Source organism: Dromiciops gliroides, chromosome 6 (genome assembly GCF_019393635.1).
Source record: "Dromiciops gliroides isolate mDroGli1 chromosome 6, mDroGli1.pri, whole genome shotgun sequence".
Classification (NCBI taxonomy): domain Eukaryota; kingdom Metazoa; phylum Chordata; class Mammalia; order Microbiotheria; family Microbiotheriidae; genus Dromiciops; species Dromiciops gliroides.
This window is the reverse complement of record NC_057866.1, coordinates 251,916,911-251,941,903: the sequence shown is the minus strand read 5'-3', so window position 1 is coordinate 251,941,903 and position 24,993 is coordinate 251,916,911. Positions and strand designations below refer to the sequence as shown.

Sequence of the window (24,993 nt, the reverse complement as noted above, 5' to 3'; positions counted from 1 at the left end):
TCAACTAGGAAAATGTGAGGGTCAAGAGTATCTATTATTTTGAAGACGGGTGAATAATGATAATATATTATCGATAATTATGTGTCTCTAGTTAAAAATTTTAACATCCTATAAGCATACTTGGTGAACACTGTATACAACATTTTGGATATCAGTACATCATTCTGAATTACAGGAATTGTTTCATATCTACACTTCATCAACATTTCAAAGACTATGAGTTTAGCAGTGTGGACAATTCTCTCAACCAATGTAAATCACAATCCAGTTCATTCCTTAAATAGACAGTCTTTGTCATTTGTTGTGACTGACAAAGTTTGCCATGTGATGGTCAATCATCTGGTTATACATCTTTCTAAACTCAGCTATGTTGTTCCTTGGTCAACAAAGCACATGTCTAGACCCCCAATGGAATCATTTCCAATTTCATAGCAGAGAATTTGTGCTACTGGCACAGCCTTGGGGACTCAGAGCTTGACCTTCCATTATGTATTTTTTTTTTATTTTAGTGAGGCAATTGGGGTTAAGTGACTTGCCCAGGGTCACACAGCTAGTAAGTGTTAAGTGTCTGAGGCCGGATTTTGAACTCAGGTACTCCTGACTCCAGGGCCGGTGCTCTATCCACTGTGCCACCTAGCTGCCCCTTGACCTTCCATTATGAAGAGGTACTGAGTAACATCTTGGGCTTATTATCCAGGAAAAGTTCAGATGCCATTAATATTTGGTATATTAAGGAATTAGGGTTTGGCCTAGTAATCTTTTCATGTTTCCCAAATCAAAGACAATCCTATTTCACAGCCCAAATGTATATTAAACAATAACATCAGTTCCTAGATTCTGCATTTATACAATATTCAGTTTTTCAAATAAAAAAAACTTTAGACTTACCAGCTTAGTGTTCTAAACCATGGTAGCTCATAAGAACGATAGACTCTATATCCTATGGTAATAATTTCATGGAAGCATTTTACTTGGATGCCCAACACCTGCAATTAAGAGAGAGACATTTTAGTTGACCATATTGTCTAATACTTAAGAGTATGAAACTAGAAATAGCCCCCCAAATTATTTTTAAATTCCTCTCAACATTCGTAGTAAAAAAAATTATAGTAATTACAATAATAGGGATTAATAGTACTACCTAGTGTTTCTATAGCACTTTACGGTTTGCAAAGCACTTTACCTATTTATTTCATTTGAACCTTGCAACAGAAACCATGTGAGTTAGGTGCTATTATCATCCTCACTTTAAAGATGGGGAAATTGAGGCTGAAAGGTTAAGTGACTTGTTTATGATCTCACAGCTATTAAGTGTCTAAGGCAGAATCTGAATTCAGGTCTTCCTAATTCCAAGGCTGGCACTGTAATATCCACTGGACTACCTACTTACTCTGGTTGGAAACTATTATTACTGAATACTTGCAGTTTCACAAAATTCCAATAATTTGACATAGAATTTCAGGAAATGATTACTTCCTAAGGAATAAATAGACCATTCTCTGGGTTTAAAGAGTAAAACAGTCCTAGGTGAGGTTGAAAATATAGCTAGTGTTGAAGAAACTTGGCTTTATTCAAGGAAATAATTGGTATTTTCTACGGCCAACGAGAATGGAGCAGACTAATGATCCAGACAGCTCAGTCAGGGGTGTAATTAAAATTTCTCAGCCTGGTCAGAGAACAGAAGATTTCTTCACCTGTAAAACTGGCAAACTTTAGCCTCTGTACATAATGGTTTTATTTTACTAAGGTTATATTTTTCCCATTACTTCTTCAGTAAAGTTGTTTTTAAATTCTGTCTCAACTGAATTGAGGAAATAAGAATTTCTGTCCATACCTGGACTATGAGTTTTCTAATATCCTGCAGTTCAAGTGTGAGCATTGAAAGAGTGAGAACTTGAAAAAAAAAGTTGGGAGCAACTGTTAAAAATTTATGAGTCTCTCTCCCTCTGCGCCTCCCTTCACCTGCCCTGTTTGAGGTTCTTCAAAGCAACTTAATATGTAATCTACTATTTTTTATATTCAGTCAAGATTATAACATATATTTTTATAACCAAACACAGAATAGGATACATATTCGCCACCACCAAGTCTGTAGCAAAACCTAATTTCCAAAGCCATTCAGGGTTCAATAATGGTGGCTGAGGGTAGTAGTTCTTCAAAAACATTTCAAATTCTATCCTAAGCTTAAAAAAAATCATAACGTTTTTCTTCTTCCCATGTTGACACAATGGGTATGTACCAGCAGCAATGCATGTGCTACTTGGAATGCTGCTGAATTTTGACTGTGTCGCTGCTACCTATTGCCTGGAGGAACCCAGGGAAACAATAAGAGTGCCACAGGCTGTCTTTGTTACAGCTCTTCAACTCTGCCTTTGTAGTGTCAAAACAGCCACTGAAGACCCCTACACGAGTGAGCATTGTTGCGTTCCAATAAAACGTGATTTAGAAATGTAAAAACATTCCTTGTTCAAGGCCCACACGAAACACGTGGCTGGATGGATTTGGGCTGCAGGCTGTTTGCCAAGCTATATTCTAGAATGTAATCTCCACAAGGGTAAAGATCAGGTCCTAGCTCAAATGTCTACTCTACTATTCTGCACGGAGCCCCTGAATTCACATTAGAGCCTACGGAATTCACATTTCCTGAGTGCCCTATAATGTATACCACAACCTTTACGGGCCTCACTCTCTTTTCTTGTCAAATGAAGATGCTGGACTACGTGAACTTTATCCCTATTTGTCGCTAAACATAATGAACAAAAAAGCCCCAAGAACTTTAAATAATAATCTGATTATTTTAAAAGCCAGTAAACAATTGTGCATACGACAATACACAACTGTACTAACAATGACAGATGGTCTTCACCTCCAAAAGTTTTCACTATTTTTCGCACTAAGTGGTCTAGTTCACAGAGGAACAGTCTGTTCTGGACACAGACACAATAGTCTCCAACTTACAAAACAGGTTCTATATCAAAATTGGTTTGCATATCAGATGATAACATTTTGAATGGGGCAGCTAGGTGGCACAGTGGATAAAGCACCAGCCCTGGAGTCAGGAAGACCTGAGTTCAAATCTGGCCTCAGACGCAACACTTACTAGCTGTGTGACCCTAGGCAAGTCACTTAACCCCAATTGCCTCACCAAAAAAAAAAAAAACGTTTGGGGCAGCTAGGTGGCACAGTGGATAAAGCACTGACCTTGGACTCAGGAGGACCTGAGTTCAAATCTGGCCTCAGACACTTGACATGCACTAGCTGTGTGACCCTGGGCAAGTCACTTAACCCCAACTGCCTCACCAAAAAAAAAAAAAAACATTTTGAATGCATCTTTCCTGAACAGAAAAGAAGTTAATGTTATATTTAACACCTAACATACTACATTTCAATGAAAAATTTACAGATGCTATCATTCTGGAAACTGAAAACATAAAACACAAAATTTTAATCAATTTTTGTTGTCTTATGGTGTAACAGAGACAGTTTGTGGCATTCACTGCCACATGATTGGCACGAACAGGATGAGGAGGTGTACAAAGAGTGGCACTTATTTGGAATACCTATCAGTGAGATCATAGATCTGACAAAGTCTCAAAGTATAGGACAATAGTAACAACTGTACAAAATTATAATACAATTACAAAAATGTTGTATTAAAGAAGATACTCCCCCCAAAAAGATACCTATTCTTCCTGCCAGCACTATAAGTCTTTATCACTTATTAGCTTCCAGATGATTCAGTATGATTCAAAGTCTAGGTCATAATAATTTTGCAAACAAAAACAAATGTATGAACTCAGCATATTTCATAAAAATACTCTAGCCCACAATGATTTACTATCTTGCTCAAAAAGTACTGTATTACCTTCCTTGAAGCTCAACTCATGTAACTTTAATGATTTACATGTGCTGAAAAATAAAGTCAGATTACACATAAAAATGTATCTAGAAGACTTACAAGAAGCATCAACATAAATGATCCCATGTAGATGATCAGGAAAAATAATGAAATCATAGTCAGAGTAAGAATTCCACGAATCCACCAATTTTTCCACCTATAAAGAAGACATCAGCAGTTACCATTTCATATGCTCTCAAATACATTACTTTGGTTTTTTTAAGTTTTAAATTCTGCAAGGGCAGGACTGTGATCTAAACTATTCTTTGTAATTCCCCATAGTTCTTACTAAATTCATTGTTGCCATTCATGATAACCCCATCCCCAACAACAATAGGACAAGCAAGAAACCATGAGACTAGGGGGCAGCTAGGTGGCGCAGTGGATAGAGCACCAGCCCTGGATTCAGGAGGACCTGAGTTCAAATCTGGCCTCAGACACTTAACACTTACTAGCTGTGTGACTCTGGGAAAGTCACTTAACCCCAATTTCCTCACCAAAAAAAAAAAAAAGAAAGAAAAGAAACCATGAGGTTGGAGGTCAGATAGGTTATTAATATTGATAATTAAGTTGCTGGGTAAAATTAATTTTCTCACATCCCACAGAATGTCGTACAGAACTTTTTTGTCTTTGTAAAAACCCCCAGATAAATTCTATGTTCACAGCAGATGCAGAAGCCTACATTTCAAAATCGAGGCCATAAGACAGCTACCTTTACTCCCCTCCCTGAAGTCCCTCAAAAGTCTTCCCACCATGATTCTTTCCTCCCTTGTAACTGAGCTTCTGTGCCTACCATGTGGTTACTTTTTTTTGAGAGAGAGTGTGAGCACAGGGTCAATAGTGACTTGTTGGTCACCAAATCATTTTATTTTGTTCCCTTATCTGAAACACTGAACCCATTTCAGCTTCCCCATACCAGAAACTCTCTCCTCCTCCCTTTAGCCTCAGAAGTGCCATACTTTTCCTGGTTCTTACTTATCTAATATTTCCATTTCTTTGACTGGCTCATAGCCTCCTTCCTCCCACCCCTCTGCATCCCCTAATGTGGGTACTTCCCTATGGTCTATCCACTGGTCCACTTCTCTCTCTCTCCATTTGCTCCCTTAATCTCATTCATTCTCAAACCTTTTCTGATAACCTTTATACAGGTGATTCTGAGTGCCTCACAAGCACCTCAAATTTGTCATTTCCTAAAACAAGTTTACATAGTCTTTCCCTTTACTGCACTTGCTCCTTCCAAATTCACTATTTCTGTCAGTGGAATAATCACTCTGTATCCCAAGTTTAAATCCTGTGCTTTCCTCATCCAGTTTTCCCCTTGTACTTTTCTTTCTCCTCAATTACAATAACAATAAAAAAAATCCTTTTTCTTAATCTCTCCCATCCATCTCTTCTTTATTCCCTCTGCTGCCACCACAGGCCTTTTATTGACTATTTGAATTATTTCAGTAGCCTGAATTCTTTCTATCTCCACTTACCCTTTCTATAATCCATACTTGGTACTAAACAAACATGCTGCTTCTAGCTCCTATACTCAAAATTCGGTGGTTCCCTAGTGTGAAAACTCATGCTCTTCTCTAATCTGGCATTAGTCTTATACTATTCCCTCTCCAGTGTATGCCCTCCATTAAAGCAGAATTCTTAACCCTCAATTAGACACACCTTACACTTTTTTTTTACCTCAATGCCTTTGATTATGCTGTTCTCTGGGCCTCAAAAGTCTACTTGTTGCATTTGTCCTCAGCCTTCCAAGCCAATTTCAAAGGCCATCTCACTTACCTCACTTATAAGCTTCCTTGATCCAGAACACTCCTAATCCTTAATAACCTTGCTTCCCCCAGAGCCCAGAAAGTACTCAGCTTTATGTTGCCATTTAAGATTATAGCTCATAGCATCAAAGGAAGTACATTCAGGGAAAAGCAAGCAGAATAGTTGGATAGGAATACAGGCTATGGGGAAAAGGGTGTGTGAAAGATGTTGCAAAGACAGGAGAGACTGAAAGGCCTTCCACACCAAGAGTTGCAATGTCACTCGGTGGGCAAAGAGGGGCTACAGCAAAGGAACGTGGACACATCAATCCTGGTGACCTAAGGATACATAAACAGCTTGATAAGGGTCACGCAGCTATGAAGTATCAGGTGAGAGAGAAATCCAGACCTGACTCTAAAGTCAGTGCTTTATCTAGATTAATTGGCTATAATGATCCAATAAAAAGAAAGGAACTGAACCCTGAAGGTACCCCTGTTAGTCACCTGAGGAAATATGGGCTGCACTATCCATTAGGTAGTCACTATCCCCAGAGGAAAACTCCAGCAGTTTGTAATTAAGTCCTAAGTCAGGATATCCGATTGACCTGGTCCTATTGCTCTCAGGAACCTTAACTTAAATACTACCAAAAAGCCAAGCTCATGGGTTCTACTGAAAACCAGATTTGCCACACAGTTGTGACTCTGTGCACATCTCTGAGGACCACAAGTGAAGATTCTACGGTGCCAGGACCAGTCATTTCCCGACAGCTTCCTTCCTCCACCAATGCCCCAGCTGTCTCGTCGGGGACATAAAGGGTCTGAACTGTGCATAGTTAGTGCTTCTCAGACATGATGGGCTCATGAGGCAACCCCCTACTTTGATGACTAACCGGACATCCAGATGGAGATGGGGGAGTGGGGGGATGGGAGAAGAACCTTGAGGGGAATGTTGTTTCCAAAGTGCCACAGTATCCTTTTGCAAATCCTTGCTGTATTAGGGCAAAGTAAACCTCCTTTGTTAAATGTTCAGGAACTTGGGAGTGCCTCATTTCATCTCATTAAATCTTAACTAAGGGTGCAGAGGTTAGAGCCACACCTACAGCATTTCAAGAGTAACATCACTGCCTACAGCTGTATTCAATAAAGATAACAGAGCTGCTTGCTTGTCTTGAACCTAGGACAAGGGCATCAAGAAAAACAGGTCTCAGAAAGGCAGGGCATGCAAAAAAACAACATTGAGATGGGTCTGAGCAGAAGCTCCCAGTGCCTGGCATAAATACCCATTTTCCCTATGAGGAAAAGCACTTTTTAAGGGAACGAAGACCTAGAATCAAAGTAGATGCCCACCAGTTGGGGAATGGTTAAATTATGGCAGAGAATGTAATGGAGTATTGCTGTGCTATAAGAAGTGGCAAATATGATGAATACAGAAGCACAGACAGATGTACATGAACAAAATAAAACAGACAAGAAAACAATGTACACAATGATTACAATAACATAAATGAAAATGAACGTTGTAAAATTACAAAGAAAAAGCACAGCCCCAAAGAGGAGATGCATGAAGATTCCTCCTCCTCACTCCTTTGCAGAGGCGGAACATTGAATATATTTAAGTATTTAAAATGGATTTTGCTGAGTTGTTCCTACTCCTTTTTCTTTAATAAAAAAAGTCTTTTCTGAGAGCTATATAAAGGAAAATTTAGGTGTTATGAAAACAAAAGTTAATCCATAAATATATATTTTAAAAAGGGACCAAAGCTGATGACTTAAGCGACTAATCAAATGGTTAAGTTAAGGTAGGGGAGAAAGGGGAAAAAAAGGAAGACCATAGATCCCTAGAGCCCTGGCTTCTTGTTATATAAAGCAGGAAGAAATTAGTTCAGCTTTCCTTCCCCATTGTGGCTCTCTCTGTCCCTTGACAAGTGGTAGTTCTCCCAATAATCAGTATTCTGACAGAACAGGAATATAAATATTTCAAAGTGATTTGGGTCGTCCCTCCCAACCCCCACCAACGAAAGTATTATCTTAAAGAGTAATAGCTAGTTTCACTTTTTATAGAAAAAAAATGAAAAGAAAATACCCTTAGCTAAGAAATATTTTTTTTTTAAATTGGAAAAAGGCACTATGTCAGTGATATTTTATACATGTCAAGGGACTGAGAAGTGACAGCGGCATGCTCAGAAATTATTTTGCCTCTCTACCCCCAAACTCCTCAATAATTTGCCATTTATTTGATAAGCAGTTCTTACATACTACTTGTTTAAATATCAAAAGCATATGGGAGAAGTGGGAAAACAAAATGAAAATTTAACATTATCTTAATATATGAATTTATTTGAAAGAGAAGGGAATTGACAGTAAGCCATAGAGGAAAAATGTAAAAAATAACTATACACACAGACATACAAATGCTTGGCCAGACAATTTCTTGGACCCAAAATGAAATAGTAATTGAGCTGAAATTCACTGGTAACTTCAGAAGAACAAAAGTGGTATAAGTTGTAAACTGAAGCAACAACAACAAAAAAATTCCCTTTTATTTAATACATTTCAAGGCTTATTATCCATCTTACCCATGTGAGTGAAGATCAAGAAATTATGAGTCTCAATTAATTATGAATCTCAGTTAAAAAGAATTAGCAAATTTTGGGAAGAGTAGTTGGGAAATGGCCTATCATTCTGAAAAATCATTAAACCATATATGTGTTTTCTAATACCACCACACTAAGCATATACTTTTTTATGTAAAATATTACCATATTAGTCATTTTTGTACAAAGAAACTTGAATAAAATATAAAAAAAGAAAAGTGAAAAATAGCATGCTTTAGTCTGTTTTCAATCAAGATCAGTTCTTTCTCTGGAGGTGGATAGTATTCTTTATCATTAATCCTTTGGAATTGTCTTGGATCACTGTACTGCTGAGAATAGTTAAGTCATTCACACTTCATCAAACAATATTGCTGTCACTGAGCACCATGTTCTCCTGGTTCTGCTCACTTTACTATACATCATTTCATATAAGTCCTTCCAGGCCTTTCTGAAATCATCCTGTTTGCCATTTCTTATAGCACAATAATATTCCATCACAATCATAAACAACAGTTTATTTAGCCATTCCCCAACTGATGGGCATTCCTTTTATTTCCAATTCTTTTTTTATAGCAGCTTTAAAAAATATGGTAATAGAACTTGAAGCAAAATAGAGCCTCATCAATTAGGATATGGCTAAATAATTAGGGCATATGAATGAAGTGGACTGTTGCTTTGCCATTGGCAATGTTTGTTTCCTATTTATATTTGAAGGCTTCAGAGAAATTTGGGAAGACTTCCAGGACCTGATATAAAAAAAAGGACTATTTATGTAGTGTCCACAACAACATAAAGGAAAATTACCTTAAAAGACAGTATAACTCTGATCAATGTAGTGGCCAATCTTGAATCTAGAGGAACGATACTGAAGTAGGACACATGACAACCCTTTCTAGCTGAGGTCATAGACCTTAGCTGCAAAAGGATGTCTGTCTGTATGGTCAGGTCTGACCAGGGCTGGTTAGTATTTAGCTGTGTGGTTTGGTTTTTTTTTTGGGGGGGGGGGGCGGGGGCAAAGTCACAAAATGATGATGATGAAAAAGCATTTAAAAATAATTAAACTAAAAATTTAAAAATATATACATAATATGGAATTTTGTCCATCAATCTGTTACTGTGACCTTGGGCAAAACAAGCTGAACCTCTCTAAAGTTGTTTGCTCATCTTTAAAATGGAGAAGGGGAGAAGGAAAGAGGAAGAAAAAGGAAGATGGAGAGTAGTATTTTAGTTGTCAACCAAATGTTTTGAATGACAATGTAAATGGACTGATTCTGTTCAGAAGATACATCATATTAAAGTTATGATTACAACCATAAGCAAATTCCTTCTCTAGAAACAAGCCTGTAATATGAACCAAAAAGTCAATGAAATACACTAAAATTAAACATTTATTCAATCATACCTTGCAGATAAGCCAGATAGAGCTTTTTTAAGCACTTCAGGGGTTCTGTCTGAGGATGGTGGAACTTCTGGGATGTCAGAATCAGTTCTGGAATCCAAATCTCCATATTTATCATCAATATCAGTTTCCTAAAAAGAAAAAAATTAAGTACATATTAGAAAATTGGAAAAATTGGAACTACAAAAATGAGCAGACATTCAGTTACTTATATAACCTTAACAAAAAGAACAGCTATGAAGTTATCTTAAACTAGAAAGTAGTTATGAAAATTTGATTATCACCTGCAAGATGGAAGACTAGATATTTTCTCCAATATCAATGACCTTTTAAACCTCTCTAAAGTAAAATTATATGCAAAAAGTAAAGGGATTGCCCTGTCTCCATTATCTAAGAATACACCAAGAAACCAAGTGAGGTAACAACTCAATGAACTAACAGCAGATAAGGTTAATCCCAAATCTTGAACAAATACATTTCCTCAGTTTCTCCCATGTTCTGACAAGACTACACAGCCCAAACTAGAGGTGTGTAACAGAACAAAATTCTTTTCTGTGCCCCCAATCCTTTGTAGCAGAAATGGATACAACACAATGCAGCAGAAATTTTCTTTGCATGGAACAGCATTATGCTTGCTACAGTATTCTTGCTGTAGCACAGCAGTGCTTGGTCTTAAGAACACAGAGAGGGAATTAGTATGTGTGTGGAGACTAGCATCCAGCCAAGGCCAGGTCTATCTACCCAGAAGTCACTTGAGGGTTATGAGAAGTTAACTACACAGCCAGTATATGAAGAGGCTGAGACACAACTGTTGAGGTCTCAAAGAAAAAGGCTCTAAAAGAAAAATTCTTTATACAAATAAACACTAAAACAAGATGTACAGAGACAACTTATGGGTTATAGGTCTCACAGAAGAACATAAGTTAAAAAACAAACAAAAAACGCCAAAATGCAAGAAATACAAAAAACTCAATTTCTGAATGCCACCAAAAGAATCTAGAGATCACCTTTAGAAAAAAAAATTTGCTGCAAGCTCCAAGACACAAAGTATTATAATAATTCCAATGACAACAAAAGTTGCAATCTATCAGGAGAAAGACCTTCAAGTATAAAGGAAATTTGAATGGTGCAAGATTATTTTGTTGCTACAAGGAATTGTAGAAGATAATGGAAAAAGTTCTGAAGAGAAAATGAGTTCAAGATGATATATCCAACAAACCTAAATCTACTTATCAATTAAAAAAGATGTTCAATAAAAAGTTTTTGAAGCATTGCTATAAATCAAACCAGTTACAAAATTATTTGCTTTGTTAACACCCAGAACAAGAGAAATACAAAAAAGGTACACACATACAACAATAAATAAGGTACAAGCAAAATTAAATTATTGGGGAAGGGGGCAGGACTGGAAGGGAAAGACAGACTTACGGTGTTAAAAACCCACTACCAACAAAATTAACAAAAGTTCATTCTAAAAGTACACAAAGAGAAAAGAAAAAATACTTAAAGGGAAGAACTAATGTTGGCAGAACATGCATTTTGAAACACCACAAACTAGAATACTTCATAACATGTACCTGCACGTGAATTTTAAGGTTTTTCTGGAGCTAAACTGAAGAATGAGCAGAGAGTTGGATGGTGTGAGTGAAATGAGGTAAACTGAGGAAGCAAAGTCTGATTAATGCAATTTATTTTTGGCAAGACCCCTCAGTAGGCACAACGACCCTGAAGAAAGATTCACAAAGGTTTTTATAATAAAGTACAGTTACTGTTTTTAGATTTTGTAACATTCTAGTGCTTGGGATGCTGATTGGTTGTATCCACTTGCATCCTGCAAACAAGCCAGTTAGAGATACAGTAATAGCTGATTTCCTTAAAATGACATGATTTCCAGGAAAAACAAAAAAACCAAACTAGCTCAGGACATAAAACTTTAGCAACTATATAAAATGTCATTAATGATACAAACTGCAATAAATTGATTATCTTCAGTGGGAAGATGGGATGCTCCAAATCAAAAGTAAATGATGAAGAGAAAAGAATTTCTGTAATCCCTCAGGAAGAAGAGGGCCTATAGGAGAATGGGTGAATTATAAAATGGAGGGATCAAAACAGAGAAAAAGAAATTAGGAAAGCACAATTTGGTAGTGGGGGGGGGGGGGGTCCCATGGGGCAAGACAGATAGTCTATAATGGGAAATGGGTACCTTACAGTGGTTTTAATATCCTAAGATTTAGTGCTTAGACTACAACCTCTTTCTGGAAGCATCCTATCTTGAGGAATTATGAGTTTCTGGGGGCAACTGACATTTAGATGGGTAGGAGAGCATGAACTCGAAGTGGAAATTCCATAGGAAATGGGGGGGAAATAACGATGAGGGATAGTAATGAATGGTACAGTTAGGTACATAGGAAAATTTTTGCAGTGAGACAATGCTTGAAAAAAATGGGGGAGAGGCAAGAGCTACAAAATAACAGACACTTAGAGAACAGTTGAGAAGAAGAAACTCAAAATGGATACCTTAGCAGTTTTATTTCAATAAAGAATGCAGAGTTTAAAGAAGGAATAAATAAAAATAAAAACCATGATGAATCAAAGAGTAAAACTAGAATAGATCGTAGAAAAGAAATAATGAGGAGAATAAGGGAAAGGAATATTTTTAGAAAAAGATACAGAAAAAAAAAGAAAATAAAAAAGGAAGGCGGAGAAAGGAAGGGAGGTTTTTACTTAGCTACTCAACTAAAAGGGGGGAAAAGGAGAAGAATTAGGTAACTAGACAAAATGAAAAGGAATAATAGAAGGGTCTTTAGGGCAAGAGAAAGAGAGCCAGTAGGAACAGGGTTACTTTGCAGTAGATTAAATAAAATTAACTGAAGAGAAAAAGTACTGTCTTGTAAAAGGAAGAGGAACAAAGAAAAATCCTAATTCAGGAAAAAAAAGTTAAAGACAAATGGAGGAAAATGTAATCATAACTCATATCTTTAAATCTTAATGGCTTTCACAATCTAATAAAACAAAAAAGGAAATATAGTGGTTACAAAAACAATGCCACAATTTGTTGCTTACGAGATCCACAACTAAAAAGCAAAGATATATAAAGAATAAAAATGGGAAAAAAATTACTAAGCATCAGGCAATTCAAAAAAAGCAGATCTTATAATAATCATGTTATCAAACAAGGAAGAAGCAAAGATTTACAATATAAAAGAGATAAACAAGAAAACTATATTATACTGAAGGGAATCCTAGACAAGACACTCATGACAATATTAAAATTAGATGTTCCATATGCCTTAGCACATAAATTTATAAAGAAAAAAATAATAGAATTACAAGAAGACATAGATAGTGATACTGCAGTGGGAGGGGATTTTAATATCCCTTTCTGAGTTTTCAATAAATTGAAAAGAAAAATAAACAAAAGGGAAAGTACTGAACTGAAGAATTGCTGGAGAAACTAAAGCTAAAAGACCTGAGGCATTTTAAAAATGGGTCAGCACCATATGAACTTCTCAAAAAAACTGGCCATTTATTATGGCACAGAGATAGTGCAAATAAACGTTAAAAGGCAGGAAAGTAACACAAAAATAGACTGCTACCACTTTGGTGGGGCTCTCATCACTTCACACCTGGATTATTACAATAGTCTGCTCATAGGCTGACCCACCTCAAGTCTCTCCCCACTTAAAATACTTCTTCCTTTCAGCCACCAAAATGATTTTTCTATAGAACAGGGGTGATCAATCCATTCTCAGACACTTGACACTTACTAGCTGTGTGACCCTGGGCAAGTCACTTAACCCTCATTGCCCTGCCCCCCAAAACAAACAAATAAATGCTTCTTGAGGTAAACTGAAAAGCAAAAATAAGCTATTAAAAAAAATCTAGGGGCAGCTAGATGGCACAGTGGATAAAACACCAGTCCTGGATTCAGGAGTACCTGAGTTCAAATCTGGCCTCAGATACTTAACACTTACTAGCTGTGTGACCCTGGGCAAGTCACTTGACCCCAATTGCCTCACCAAAAAAAAAAGAAAAAAGAAAAAAAATCTAAGAACAGGGGTGGTCATATAATCCCCGCCCCCATTCAATAAACTCCAATAGCTTGCTATTGGCCCCAGGGTTAAATACAAAAATTGTTTTGCATTCAAAACTTTTCATGACCTAGGCTGCTCCTGCTTTACAATTCTTCTTATACATTATTATTCTTCCATCCAATGATGCTGGTCTCCTGGCTGTTCCAGAAACAACATCTCTCTTCTCCAGGTATTTTCCATGGCTGTCCCCCATGCCCAGAGCACTCTCCTTCCTCATCTCTGCTTCCTTTAAGTCCCAACTAAAATCTCATGTTCCAAAGGAAGCCTTCCTATTAACATATATTTATGCATATATAAATACATATGCTGTATATATCTTGTTTTTACATTTGCTTGCTTGTCTCCTCCATTAGATTTTGAGCTCTTTGAGAGCAAAGACTGCTTTTTGCCTGTATTTGTATCCCCAGCAATCAGAATAGTACCTTGCATATAGTAGGTGCTTAACAAATATATACTGAATGACTAAAATGGAGTCTCAAAAAGGAAGTTCTAAACAAGGTCAATGGAAAAATAAAAAAAACAATTATATGGAAGTGAATAATGACGATGAAACAACATACCAAAATTTAACAGTCCTTGAGGAAAAATGATATCCCTATAAACACACATCAACAAAATAGAAAAGAATTAGTGAACTGAATATATGCATTTAAAAAAATTAGATATGCAAGAAATAAATCTAATTTAAGCACAAAAGGACTATTAAAATTTAGAGGAAAGAGATAAACTGAAAAACAAAAAAGAATCCATAGAAATTATTAATAGCACTAAAAGCCGGTTCTTTGAAAAGACCAACAAAATTTATAAACCTCAGTAATCCAGTGTTTGATATACCATAAAACACAAATTACTTAGGGCAAGAACTCTCTATGTGATAAAACTGCTAAGGAAAACTAGAAATCAGTCTGGCCTAAATTAGGCTTAGACCAACAATACCACAACAAATTTAATGAAAATGTGAGGGGGGCAGCTAGGTGGCACAGTGGAAAAAGCAGCGGCCCTGGATTCAGGAGGACCTGAGTTCAAATCCAACCTCAGACACTTACACTTACTAGCTGTGTGACCCTGGGGGCAAGTCATTTAACCCTCATTGCCCTGAAAAAAAGTGATCTAAGACCATATCATTAAAAAATAGGAAAGAAGCAGATCATCTATATAACCCTCATACTCCTATGAAAGAGGAAGGGGGTTAAATATTCTTGACCAAAATAAAGAGGCAATTACAAAGAATAAAATGGATTACCTTTGACTTCATGAAACTGAAAGGTTTCTATTGTAACGATTGGAATAACGCCACCTGCTGGATACTTACTGTAGAGGAGTTCTGCCCATGAAGGGAAGGTCTTTGAGGGCAAGACCAGGAGTCAGGAAGTGACGCGGGCTAGTGGGAGGAGGAAGGAAGAGACTGGCGCTCAGTCTCGCGCTCTTTCCTCTGGACTCTGGCGGAGAAGGGAGCTAGAAATGTGCTCTCCCTTTAATAGACAGAAATCTAGGCCTTTCTCTCTCTCTTTACCAAATTCTTATTCTCCTTAATAAATGCTTAAAAGTCTAACTCTTGCTAAAGCTTATAATTTATTGGCGACCACTCATTAGATATTTTAGACAGACTAGCTAGAATTTTAGCCCTTAACACTATACAAAAGTAATTGTCTATGATAAGATATTTAAGGCCAAAAGCCATTTCTCTATTAGATAAGAGTTATCAAAGGATATGAACAAACAGTTCACAAAGAATTACAAACTATTCATGAGCATATGAAAAAATTCTCCAAATCATTAAAAAGAAAAATGCAAATCAAAACAACCATGAGGTTTTACTTCATACCCTGTATAATGGGCAAAGATGTCAAAGGATGGGAAGAGTAAGTTCTGTATGGGTTGAAGATAAGCACAAAAGCCAGTGCATTGTTGTGGGAGTCACTGAATCAGTGAAACCCTTTTGGAAGCAATTTGTAATTATGCAAAGAAAGTATCTAAAATGCACTTTTGACCCAGAGATTTCATTACTAGCTTATGTCCCCAAAAGGCCCACAGATAATAATGTCCTCCTCCTTCTCCCTCACCAAAATATTCATAGTAGCACTTTGTGATGACAAAGATTGGAAAGAAGTAGTTTGGGGAATGGCTAAACAAATTGTTACATGAAAGTAAAGAAATTTTATTGTATTGTAAGAAATAGCAAACAAGATGAATGCAGAGAAGCATGCAAAGATGTACATGATCTGATAAAGTGAAATAACCTGAACCAAGAAAACAATATACACAATGACAATGTAAATAGAACAAAAATTTAAAATGAAAAGTGAATGTTCCAAAAATAAATGTATCTCCAAAGAAGAGATATTAAGATATTCTCATCCTACTCCTCTGCAGAGGTGGGATACAATGCAAATATTTTCACTTTTTAAATTCATTTGCCAGTCTTGCAAAAATTCTCTTTTTTTCTTAAAAATATTATTTGTTGTATGGGAAGACTTTCTGAAAAGAGAGGAGGGAATATGGGGAAAATGTTGGTGATGTAAAAAAACCCAACACCCTAAAACATATGTTTATTTTTATCCAGGTATATCTAAACCATAAAAATGAAGTAAAATAAAATTCATTGGTTTGTTAGCCTGATTCAAAAACTGAATGCAATTTGAGAATCATAACTGAGCTGGAAATATGTCTATACTAATTTCTCATGTGGTCTCAATCCAATCTCTTCATGTATTAAAAATAAAGTAAAAACACCACCAGTAATAACCACCTTGCATTTTCCTATATTATATATATGTATATTTATATATATATACATTTATATATACATTATATATATATTTACATATATATATACATTATATATATATATATATATATTTTAAATTTTTTTTGCAGGGCATTGAGGGTCAAGTGACGTTCCCAGAGTCACACAGCTAGTAACTGTCAAGTGTCCGAGGCCAAATTTGAACTCAGGTCCTCCTGAATCCAGGGCCAGTGCTTTTATCCACTGCGCCACCTAGCTGCCCCGAGCTATATATTTTTCAAAGTATTTTCATATTTGTTACCTAATGTGACCCTTCCAACTTCACTCTGTGAGGTAAATATGCCCAGTTTACAAATGAAGAACCCAAGATTAAAGAGATTAAGCTACTTGCTAAAGAAAGAACAAACAGTAAGCTTAAGGTAGCAGGAGAATTAGTGTACAGGGTCTTACCTTACCAAGAAAAATTAAAAGAAAGTTAGAAATGGCAATTATTGCTTTTAAAATTACAATTAGCTATGGTAACTCTCTTATATTACTGAAGAGCTGTTCAACTATTAAAAAAACAAAGCCTGATTGAGAAGTAGCATGATCAAGGCAACACAAGGACAACACCAGGAAAACATTAATTTCTCAAGAGCAATGACTATGATTTTTGTTTTTGTAACCTTGGAACAGGTCTTTCATAGCACAGACACTCAATTATTACTGAACTGAATTGGAAAGTGGAAATAACACTGGTCTTGGACTCAAGAGATCTGATTTAAAATGCAAGCTCTGGGGGGCGGAGCCAAGATGGCGGAGAGGAAGCAGCAAGCTGACTGACTGAGCTCTCCTTCTGTTCCCTCAAAAAGAACATTAAATCAAGCCTCTGGACAGATTCTGAAACTACAGAACCTGCAAAGGGACAGAGAGACACAGTCTTCCAACCAGAGATCATTTAGAAGACTTCAGGAAAAGGTCGGTCTGACTCGGGCAAAAGGGAGGCCCAGTGCAGGGCAGCAACCCAGCGCCGAGGGGGTCGGGGCAAGTCAGCAGGAGCTGCGGGCCACAGCCGAACAACTGAGGCCCCTGGAACCTGGCTCAAAAATCTGGTGGCCAAGAAGGACACTGGAAAAACCTATCTGCACCGGCCAGGAGAGCCACGAACGGGGCAGGCGGGATCGGGCGCCGAGATTGGGCACCTGGCCGAGCACACTCAGACAGGAAGTACAGGGGGGCGAACTGCACAGATTATAAAGGCCTCAGAGTAAAAAGCCGGTCAAACAGCACCTATACCCCTGCACAAGAAGCCCCAAACAGGGACCCTGGTGCCCCCAGATCAGATCTCAACTCAACTTAAAAAATAAATAAATAAGCTGCAATAATGAGTAAGAAGCAAAAAAGAGCCCTCTCCATTGAGAGCTTCTGTATCAATAGGGAAGAAGCCAACGCAAACTCAGATGAGGACAATACCCTCAAATTGCCTACATGTGAAGCCTCACGAGGGAAGGTGAATTGGTCTCAAGAACAAAAAGCCTTCCTGGAAGAGCTCAAAAAGGATTTTAAAAATCAATTGAGAGAGGTAGAAGAAAAAATGGGGAGAGAAATGAAAGCAAAACAAGAAAACTATGAAAAAAGAATCAGCAGATTGGAAAAGGAAGCACAAAGATTGACTGGTCAAATGGAAAAAAAAGTGCATAATTTCACTGAAGAAAACAATGCCTTAAAAAATTCAGTTGGCCAAATGGAAAAAAAGGTGCATAATCTCATTGAAGAAAACACTGCCTTAAAAAATTCACTTGGCCAAATGGAAAAAAAGGTACATAATCTTACTGAAGAAAACAATGCCTTAAAAATTAAAATTGGAGAGTTGGAAGATAAGGAATCCATGAGACACCAGGAATCAGTCAAGCAGAATCAAAAGAATGAAAAAATAGAAGAAAATGTGAAATACCTCATTGGAAAGACAACTGATCTGGAAAAAAGATCCAGGAGAGAGAATTTGAGAATCATTGGAATGCCTGAAAGCCATGACCAGAAAAAGAATCTAGACACCATACTCCAGGAAATTATTAAGGAGAACTGCCCTGATAGCATAGAATCAGAGGATAAAATCATCATTGAAAGAAACCACCGATCACCTCCTGAAAGAGACCCCAAAAGGAAAACTCCAAGGAATATTGTAGCCAAATTCCAGAATTATCAGGTGAAGGAGAAAATACTCCAAGCAGCCAGAAAGAAGCAATTTAAATATCATGGAGCCACAGTCAGGATTGCTCAGGACCTGGCAGCTTCAACATTAAAGGACCGCAAGGCTTGGAATATGATATTCCAGAAGGCAAAGGAGCTTGGATTGCAGCCAAGAATCTATTACCCAGCAAAAATGAGCATTTTCTTTCAAGGGAAAAGATGGACATTTAATGACATTGGGGACTTTCAATCCTTCCTGGTGAAAAGACCAGAACTAAATAGAAAATTTGATCTCAACATACAAGACTCAAGAGAAGTTTAAAAAGGTAAACAGAGGGGGGGGGGGAAAAGGTTACCCTATTAGGTTAAACTGTTTATATCCCTACACGGGAAGATAATACTCATAACTCTTAAGAATTGTAAATGTATTTGGGCAGAGAGAAGGACTTTACACAGAGAGTATAAATATAAATTGTCTTTGAGGTGATGATACAAAAAAGAATTAAGGGGTTAAAAAGGGAATCTATGGGGAGGAGAGGAAAGGGGAGGTGGAATGGGATGAATTATATCATATGAAGAGGTGGAAAAAAAACTATTACAATAGAGGGAAAGAAAGGAGGGGTGAACATTGTTTCAACCCTATTCTCATTAGATTTGATTCAAAGAGGGAATAACATATACGTTCATTGGGATAAAGAAACTTAACTCATTCTTTAGGGAAGCAAAAGGGGAAGGGATGGGGGGGACTGATAGAAGGAAGGACAAAAGCAAGGGAGAAAAGGGTAAAGAAAAGAGAGGGGGGGTGATAAAAAGGGAGGGAAGATTGGAGGAGGCAGGGGTAAGAAGTAAAACATCGGTGAGGAGGAATAGGGTGAAAGAAAGGGGGAAAAGTACAAAGGGGATAAATAGAATGGAGGGGAATAGACAGTCAGTAATAATAACTGTATATGTGAATGGGATGAACTCTGCTATAAAACGGAAGCAAATTGCAGTGGATTAAAAATCAGAATCCTACAATATGCTATTTACAAGAAACACATTTGAAGCAGAGAGATACACACAGAGTAAAGGTAAAAGGCTGGAGCAGAATATATTATGCTTCAGCTAAAGTAAAAAAAGCAGGGATAGCAATCCTTATCTCAGACAAAGTGCAGGCAAAAATAGATCTCATTAAAAGAGATAAGGAAGGAAATTACATCTTGCTTAAAGGTACTATAGATAATGAAGTAATAACAATATTAAATATGTATGCGCCAAGTGGTATAGCATCCAAGTTCTTAGAGGAGAAGTTAAATGAGTTACAAGAGGAATTAGAAAGTAATACTATACTAGTGGGGGATCTGAATCTCCCCCTCTCAGAATTAGATAAATCTAGCCAAAAAATAAATAAGAAAGAAGTGAAATAGGTGAATAGATTACTAGAAAAGTTAGACATGATAGATGTCTGGAGAAAATTGAATGGGGATAGAAAGGAATATACCTTCTTCTCAGCAGTACATGGCACATTTTCAAAAATTGACCATGTATTAAGGCACAAAAACATCATAGTCAAATGTAGAAAGGCAGAAATAGTCAATGCATCCTTTTCAGATCATGATGCAAGAAAAATTACATGTAAGAAAGAGCCAGGGAAAAGTAGAATGAAAATCAATTGGAAACTAAATAATTTCATTCTAAAGAATGAATAGGCCAAACAACAAATCATAGAAACAATCAATAACTATATCCAAGAGAATGACAATAATGAGACAACATACCAAAATCTATGGGATGCTGCCAAAGCAGTGCTTAGAGGAAAATGTATAGCTCTAAATGCTTACATGAATAAAAAAGAGAAAGAGGAGATTAATGAATTGGGCATGCAACTTAAAAAGCTAGAAAAAGAACAAATTAGAAATCCCCAATTAGATACTAAATTAGAGATCCTGAAAATCAAAGGAGAAATTAATAAGATTGAAAGCAAAAAAAAACTATAGAATTAATCAATAAAACTAAGAGCTGGTTTTATGAAAAAACCAATAATAGATAAAATATTGGTTAATTTGATTTAAAAAAAGAAAGAAGAAAACCAAATTACCAGTATCAAAAATGAAAAAGGTGATGTTACCACCAATGAAGTAGAAATTAAATCAATAATTAGGAATTATTTTGCCCAACTGTATGCCAATAAATTTGACAATCTAAATGAAATGGATGAATATTTACAAAAATACAAACTGCCCAGGTTAACTGAAAAGGAAATAAAATCCTTAAATAAACACATATTAGAAAAAGAAATTGAACAAACCATTAATGAACTCCCTAAGAAAAAATCCCCAGGGCCAGATGGGTTTACGGGTGAATTTTACCAAACATTTAAAGAACAATTAATTCCAATATTATACAAATTATTTGGAAAAATAGGTGAAGAAGTTGTTCTACCAAATTCATTTTATGACACAAATATGGTGGTGATACCAAAACCAGGCAAAGCAAAAACAGAGAAGGAAAATTATAGACCAATTTCCCTAATGAATATTGATGCTAAAATCTTAAATAAGATATTAGCAAGGAGATTACAGCAAGTGATCACCAGAATAATACACTATGACCAGGTGGGATTTATACCAGGAATGCAGAGCTGGTTCAACATTAGGAAAACTATTAACATAATCAACCATATCAATAAGAAAACCAACCAAAATCATATGATTATCTCAATAGATACAGAGAAAGCTTTTGACAAAATACAACACCCATTCCTAATAAAAACACTGGAGAGTTTAGGAATACGGGGAGCTTTCCTTAAAATAATAAACAGTATCTACCTAAAGCCATCAGCAAGTATTATATGCAATGGAGATAAATTAGAGGCCTTCCCAATAAGATCAGGGGTGAAACAGGGATGTCCATTATTACCCCTATTATGTAATACTGTACTGGAAATGTTAGCTTTAGCAATCAGAGAAGAGAAAGGAATTAAAGGAATTAGAATAGGCAAGGAGGAAACAAAACTATCACTCTTTGCAGAAGATATGATGGTATACTTAAAGAATCCTAGAGAATCAACTCAAAAATTACTTGAAACAATTAACAACTTTAGCAAAGTAGCAGGATATAAAATAAATCCACATAAATCATAAGCATTTCTATACATGACCAACAAAGTCCAGCAGCAAGAGATAGAAAGAGAAATTCCATTTAAAGTACCGGTAGATAATATAAAATCCTTGGGAATCTATTTGCCAAGACAAACCCAGGAACTCTATGTACACAACTACCAAACACTCTTCACACAAATCAAATCAGATCTAAATAATTGGAAAGATATCAATTGCTCATGGATAGGCAGAGCTAATATAGTAAAAATGACAATACTGCTTAAATTAATTTACTTATTCAGTGCCATACCAATAAGACTACCTAAAAATTATTTTATAGAGCTAGAAAAAATAATAACAAAATTCATCTGGAAAAACAAAAAATCAAGAATATCCAGGGAAATAATGAAAAAAAATTCACAGGAAGGTGAGTTAGCGGTACCAAACCTGGAGCTTTACTATAAAGCGGCAGTCATCAAAACTATCTGGTACTGGCTAAAAAATAGAGTGGTAGATCAATGGAATAGGTTAGGCTCAGGAAATGCAGTAGTAAGTGACACTAGTAATGTAGTGTTTGATAAACCCAAAGACTCCAGCTTCTGGGATAGCAACTCAGTATTTGACAAAAACTGCTGGGAAAACTGGAAGATAGTATGGCAGAAATTAGGCATAGACCAACATCTGACACCTTATACTAAAATAAGGTTAAAATGGATACAAGATTTAGACATGAGGTGATACCATAGGTAAATTAGGAGAGAAAGGAATAGTCTACCTATCAGACCTCTGGAAAGGAAAACAGTTTATGACCAAACAAGAGATAGAGTATATTATAAAATGCAAAATGGATGATTTTGATTACATTAAATTAAAAAAATTTTGTACAAACAGAAGCAATGCATCCAAAATTAGAAGGGAGGCAGAAAGCTGGGAAACAATTTTTGTGGCCAGTACTTGTGATAAAGGACTCATCTCTAAAATATATAGGGAACTAAATCAAATTTATAAGAATCTAAGTCATTCCCCAATTGAGAAATGGTCAAAGGATATGAACAGGCAGTTTTCTGATGAAGAAACCAAAGCTATCTATTCCCATATGAAAAAATGCTCTAAATCTCTAATGATTAGAGAGATGCAAATTAAAACAACTCTGAGGTACCACCTGACACCTATCACATTGACTAAAATGACAAAAAAGGAAAATAATAAATGTTGGAGAAGCTGTGGGACAATTGGAACATTAATTCATTGTTGGTGGAGCTGTGAACTGATCCAACCATTCTGGAGAGCAATTTGGAATTATGCCTGAAGGGCCATAAAGCTGTGCATACCCTTTGACCCAGAAATACCACTTTTGGGTCTTTTTCCCAAAGAAATCATGGAAGGGGGAAAGGGACCCACATGTACAAAAATATTTATAGCTGCTCTTTACATGGTGGCAAGGAATTGGAAGTTGAGGGGGTGCCTATCAATTGGGAAATGGCTGGACAAGTTGTGGTATATGAATACAATGGAATACTATTGTGCTGTAAGAAATGATGAGCAGGAGGAGTTCAGAGAAGCCTGGAGGGTCTTGTGTGAGCTGATGATGAGTGACATGAGCAGAACCAGAAGAACATTGTGCACAGTATCATCAACATTGAGTGTTGATCTACTGTGATGGACTCATGATAGAAGAGGATCTCCAAATCCAAGGAAAAAAAAAAAGAACTGTGGAGTATAAATGCGGAATGAACCATACTATTTCTTTTGGTTTTTGTGCTGTTGTTTTTTTCTATTTTGAGGTTTTTCATCAGTGCTCTGATTTTTTCTCTTATAACAGGACTAATGCAGAAATAGGATTAATGTTATTATGTGTATATATGTATATGTGTGTATGTGTGTGTGTGTATATATCTATCTATCTCTCTCTCTATATATATATATAACCTATATCAGATTACCTGCTGTCTAGGGGAGGGGGAGGGGAGGGGAGGGAGTGAGAAAAATCTGAAATTGTAAAGCTTGTATAAACAAAAGATGAGAACTATCTTTACATGTAACGGAAAAAAATTAAAATACTTTATTAATTAAAAAATAAAATAAAATACAAGCTCTGCTACTTAGGTCATAACTTCCTAAAATCTTCCTTGCCCCATCTATAAAAAGGAGATACCTGTAGTATATTTAAAAGGGCTCAGGATCAGAGTTGTAAAACACCATATCCAACCTCGGTGGCCATCTAGTTTAAGCTAAAATAAAAAACAAACCTATTCTATAGCTTATCTGAAAAGTCTTCATCCATGACTTTTCTTAAACTCTCCCTCTCTGCCACCCTCTTCCCCACAATGAGAAAAAGGTCACTATACCTCCCAAGGGTTTTTAGTCATTTTCAGTTGTGTACAACTCTTCATGACCGCTTTTGGGGATTTCTTGGCAAAGATATTGTAGTGGTTTGTAACCTACTGCATATATGGATGCTCTAATTGCAGATTAGTTCCTTCTTCTTCACCCAACTTCAAATCAGCCTCTTTGTAAGTTACTAGCCTTTGACCCAGCAATACCACTACTATGCCTATACTCTGAAGAAATCAAAGAAAAAGAACCCATATGTATTTCAGCAGCTCTATTTGCTGCAGCAAAAACCTAAAAACGAAGGGATTGCTCTTCCTGTGGGGAATTGCTGAACAAATTATGGTATATGAATGTAATGAAATATTATTGTATCATAAGAAATGATTGGCCTCTGGGTGACTGAAAGAGAAGGTAGGAAGGGACACAGAAGCAGACTGCACCAAACCTCAAGCAAGTCCTGAGAACACTTCTTTGTCCTCACCCCTTGAGTGGGAAACAAAGAAAAGAGCCATTCCCTGGTTGATATATTATCAAAGGCTATTTATTAACAGGCAGTTTTCAGCTGAAGAAATCCAAGCTATCACATGGAAATATGTTCTAAATTATTAATAGCTGCAGAAATGAAAATTAAAACAATTCTTAAGTTTTCACATCCTTCATATTGGTAAAGATGACCAAAAAAAACCCTCTACAATACTGGTGCAGTCATGGGAAGACAGGGACATTAATGCACCATTTGTAAAGCTGTGAGTATTCCAGCCATTCTGCAAAGAAATTTGGAACTATGCCCCCAAAGTTGTTAAACTGAAAACTCTTTGACCCAGTGATACCACCACTAGGTCTCTACCTGAAGGAGATCAAGGAAAAAGGTGGGGATAGAACGTAGATATTTGTTCATTAAAAGTTATATTCTTTTGCCTTCTGAAAT

At 36.5% G+C, this 24,993-nt stretch overlaps 1 protein-coding gene across 1 annotated transcript in view; it reads right to left on the bottom strand.

The window, feature by feature from the left end:
- Window positions 1-24,993, bottom strand: part of CDS1 (CDP-diacylglycerol synthase 1) — an 89,515-nt gene that overhangs the window by 46,740 nt on the left and 17,782 nt on the right. The window contains exons 2-4 of the mRNA XM_043971057.1: window positions 9,643-9,770; window positions 3,959-4,055; window positions 889-986 (exon numbers count right to left, since the gene is read on the bottom strand). Coding sequence (XP_043826992.1) covers window positions 889-986; window positions 3,959-4,055; window positions 9,643-9,770 — 323 coding nt within the window. The remainder of the gene's footprint in view (window positions 1-888; window positions 987-3,958; window positions 4,056-9,642; window positions 9,771-24,993) is intronic.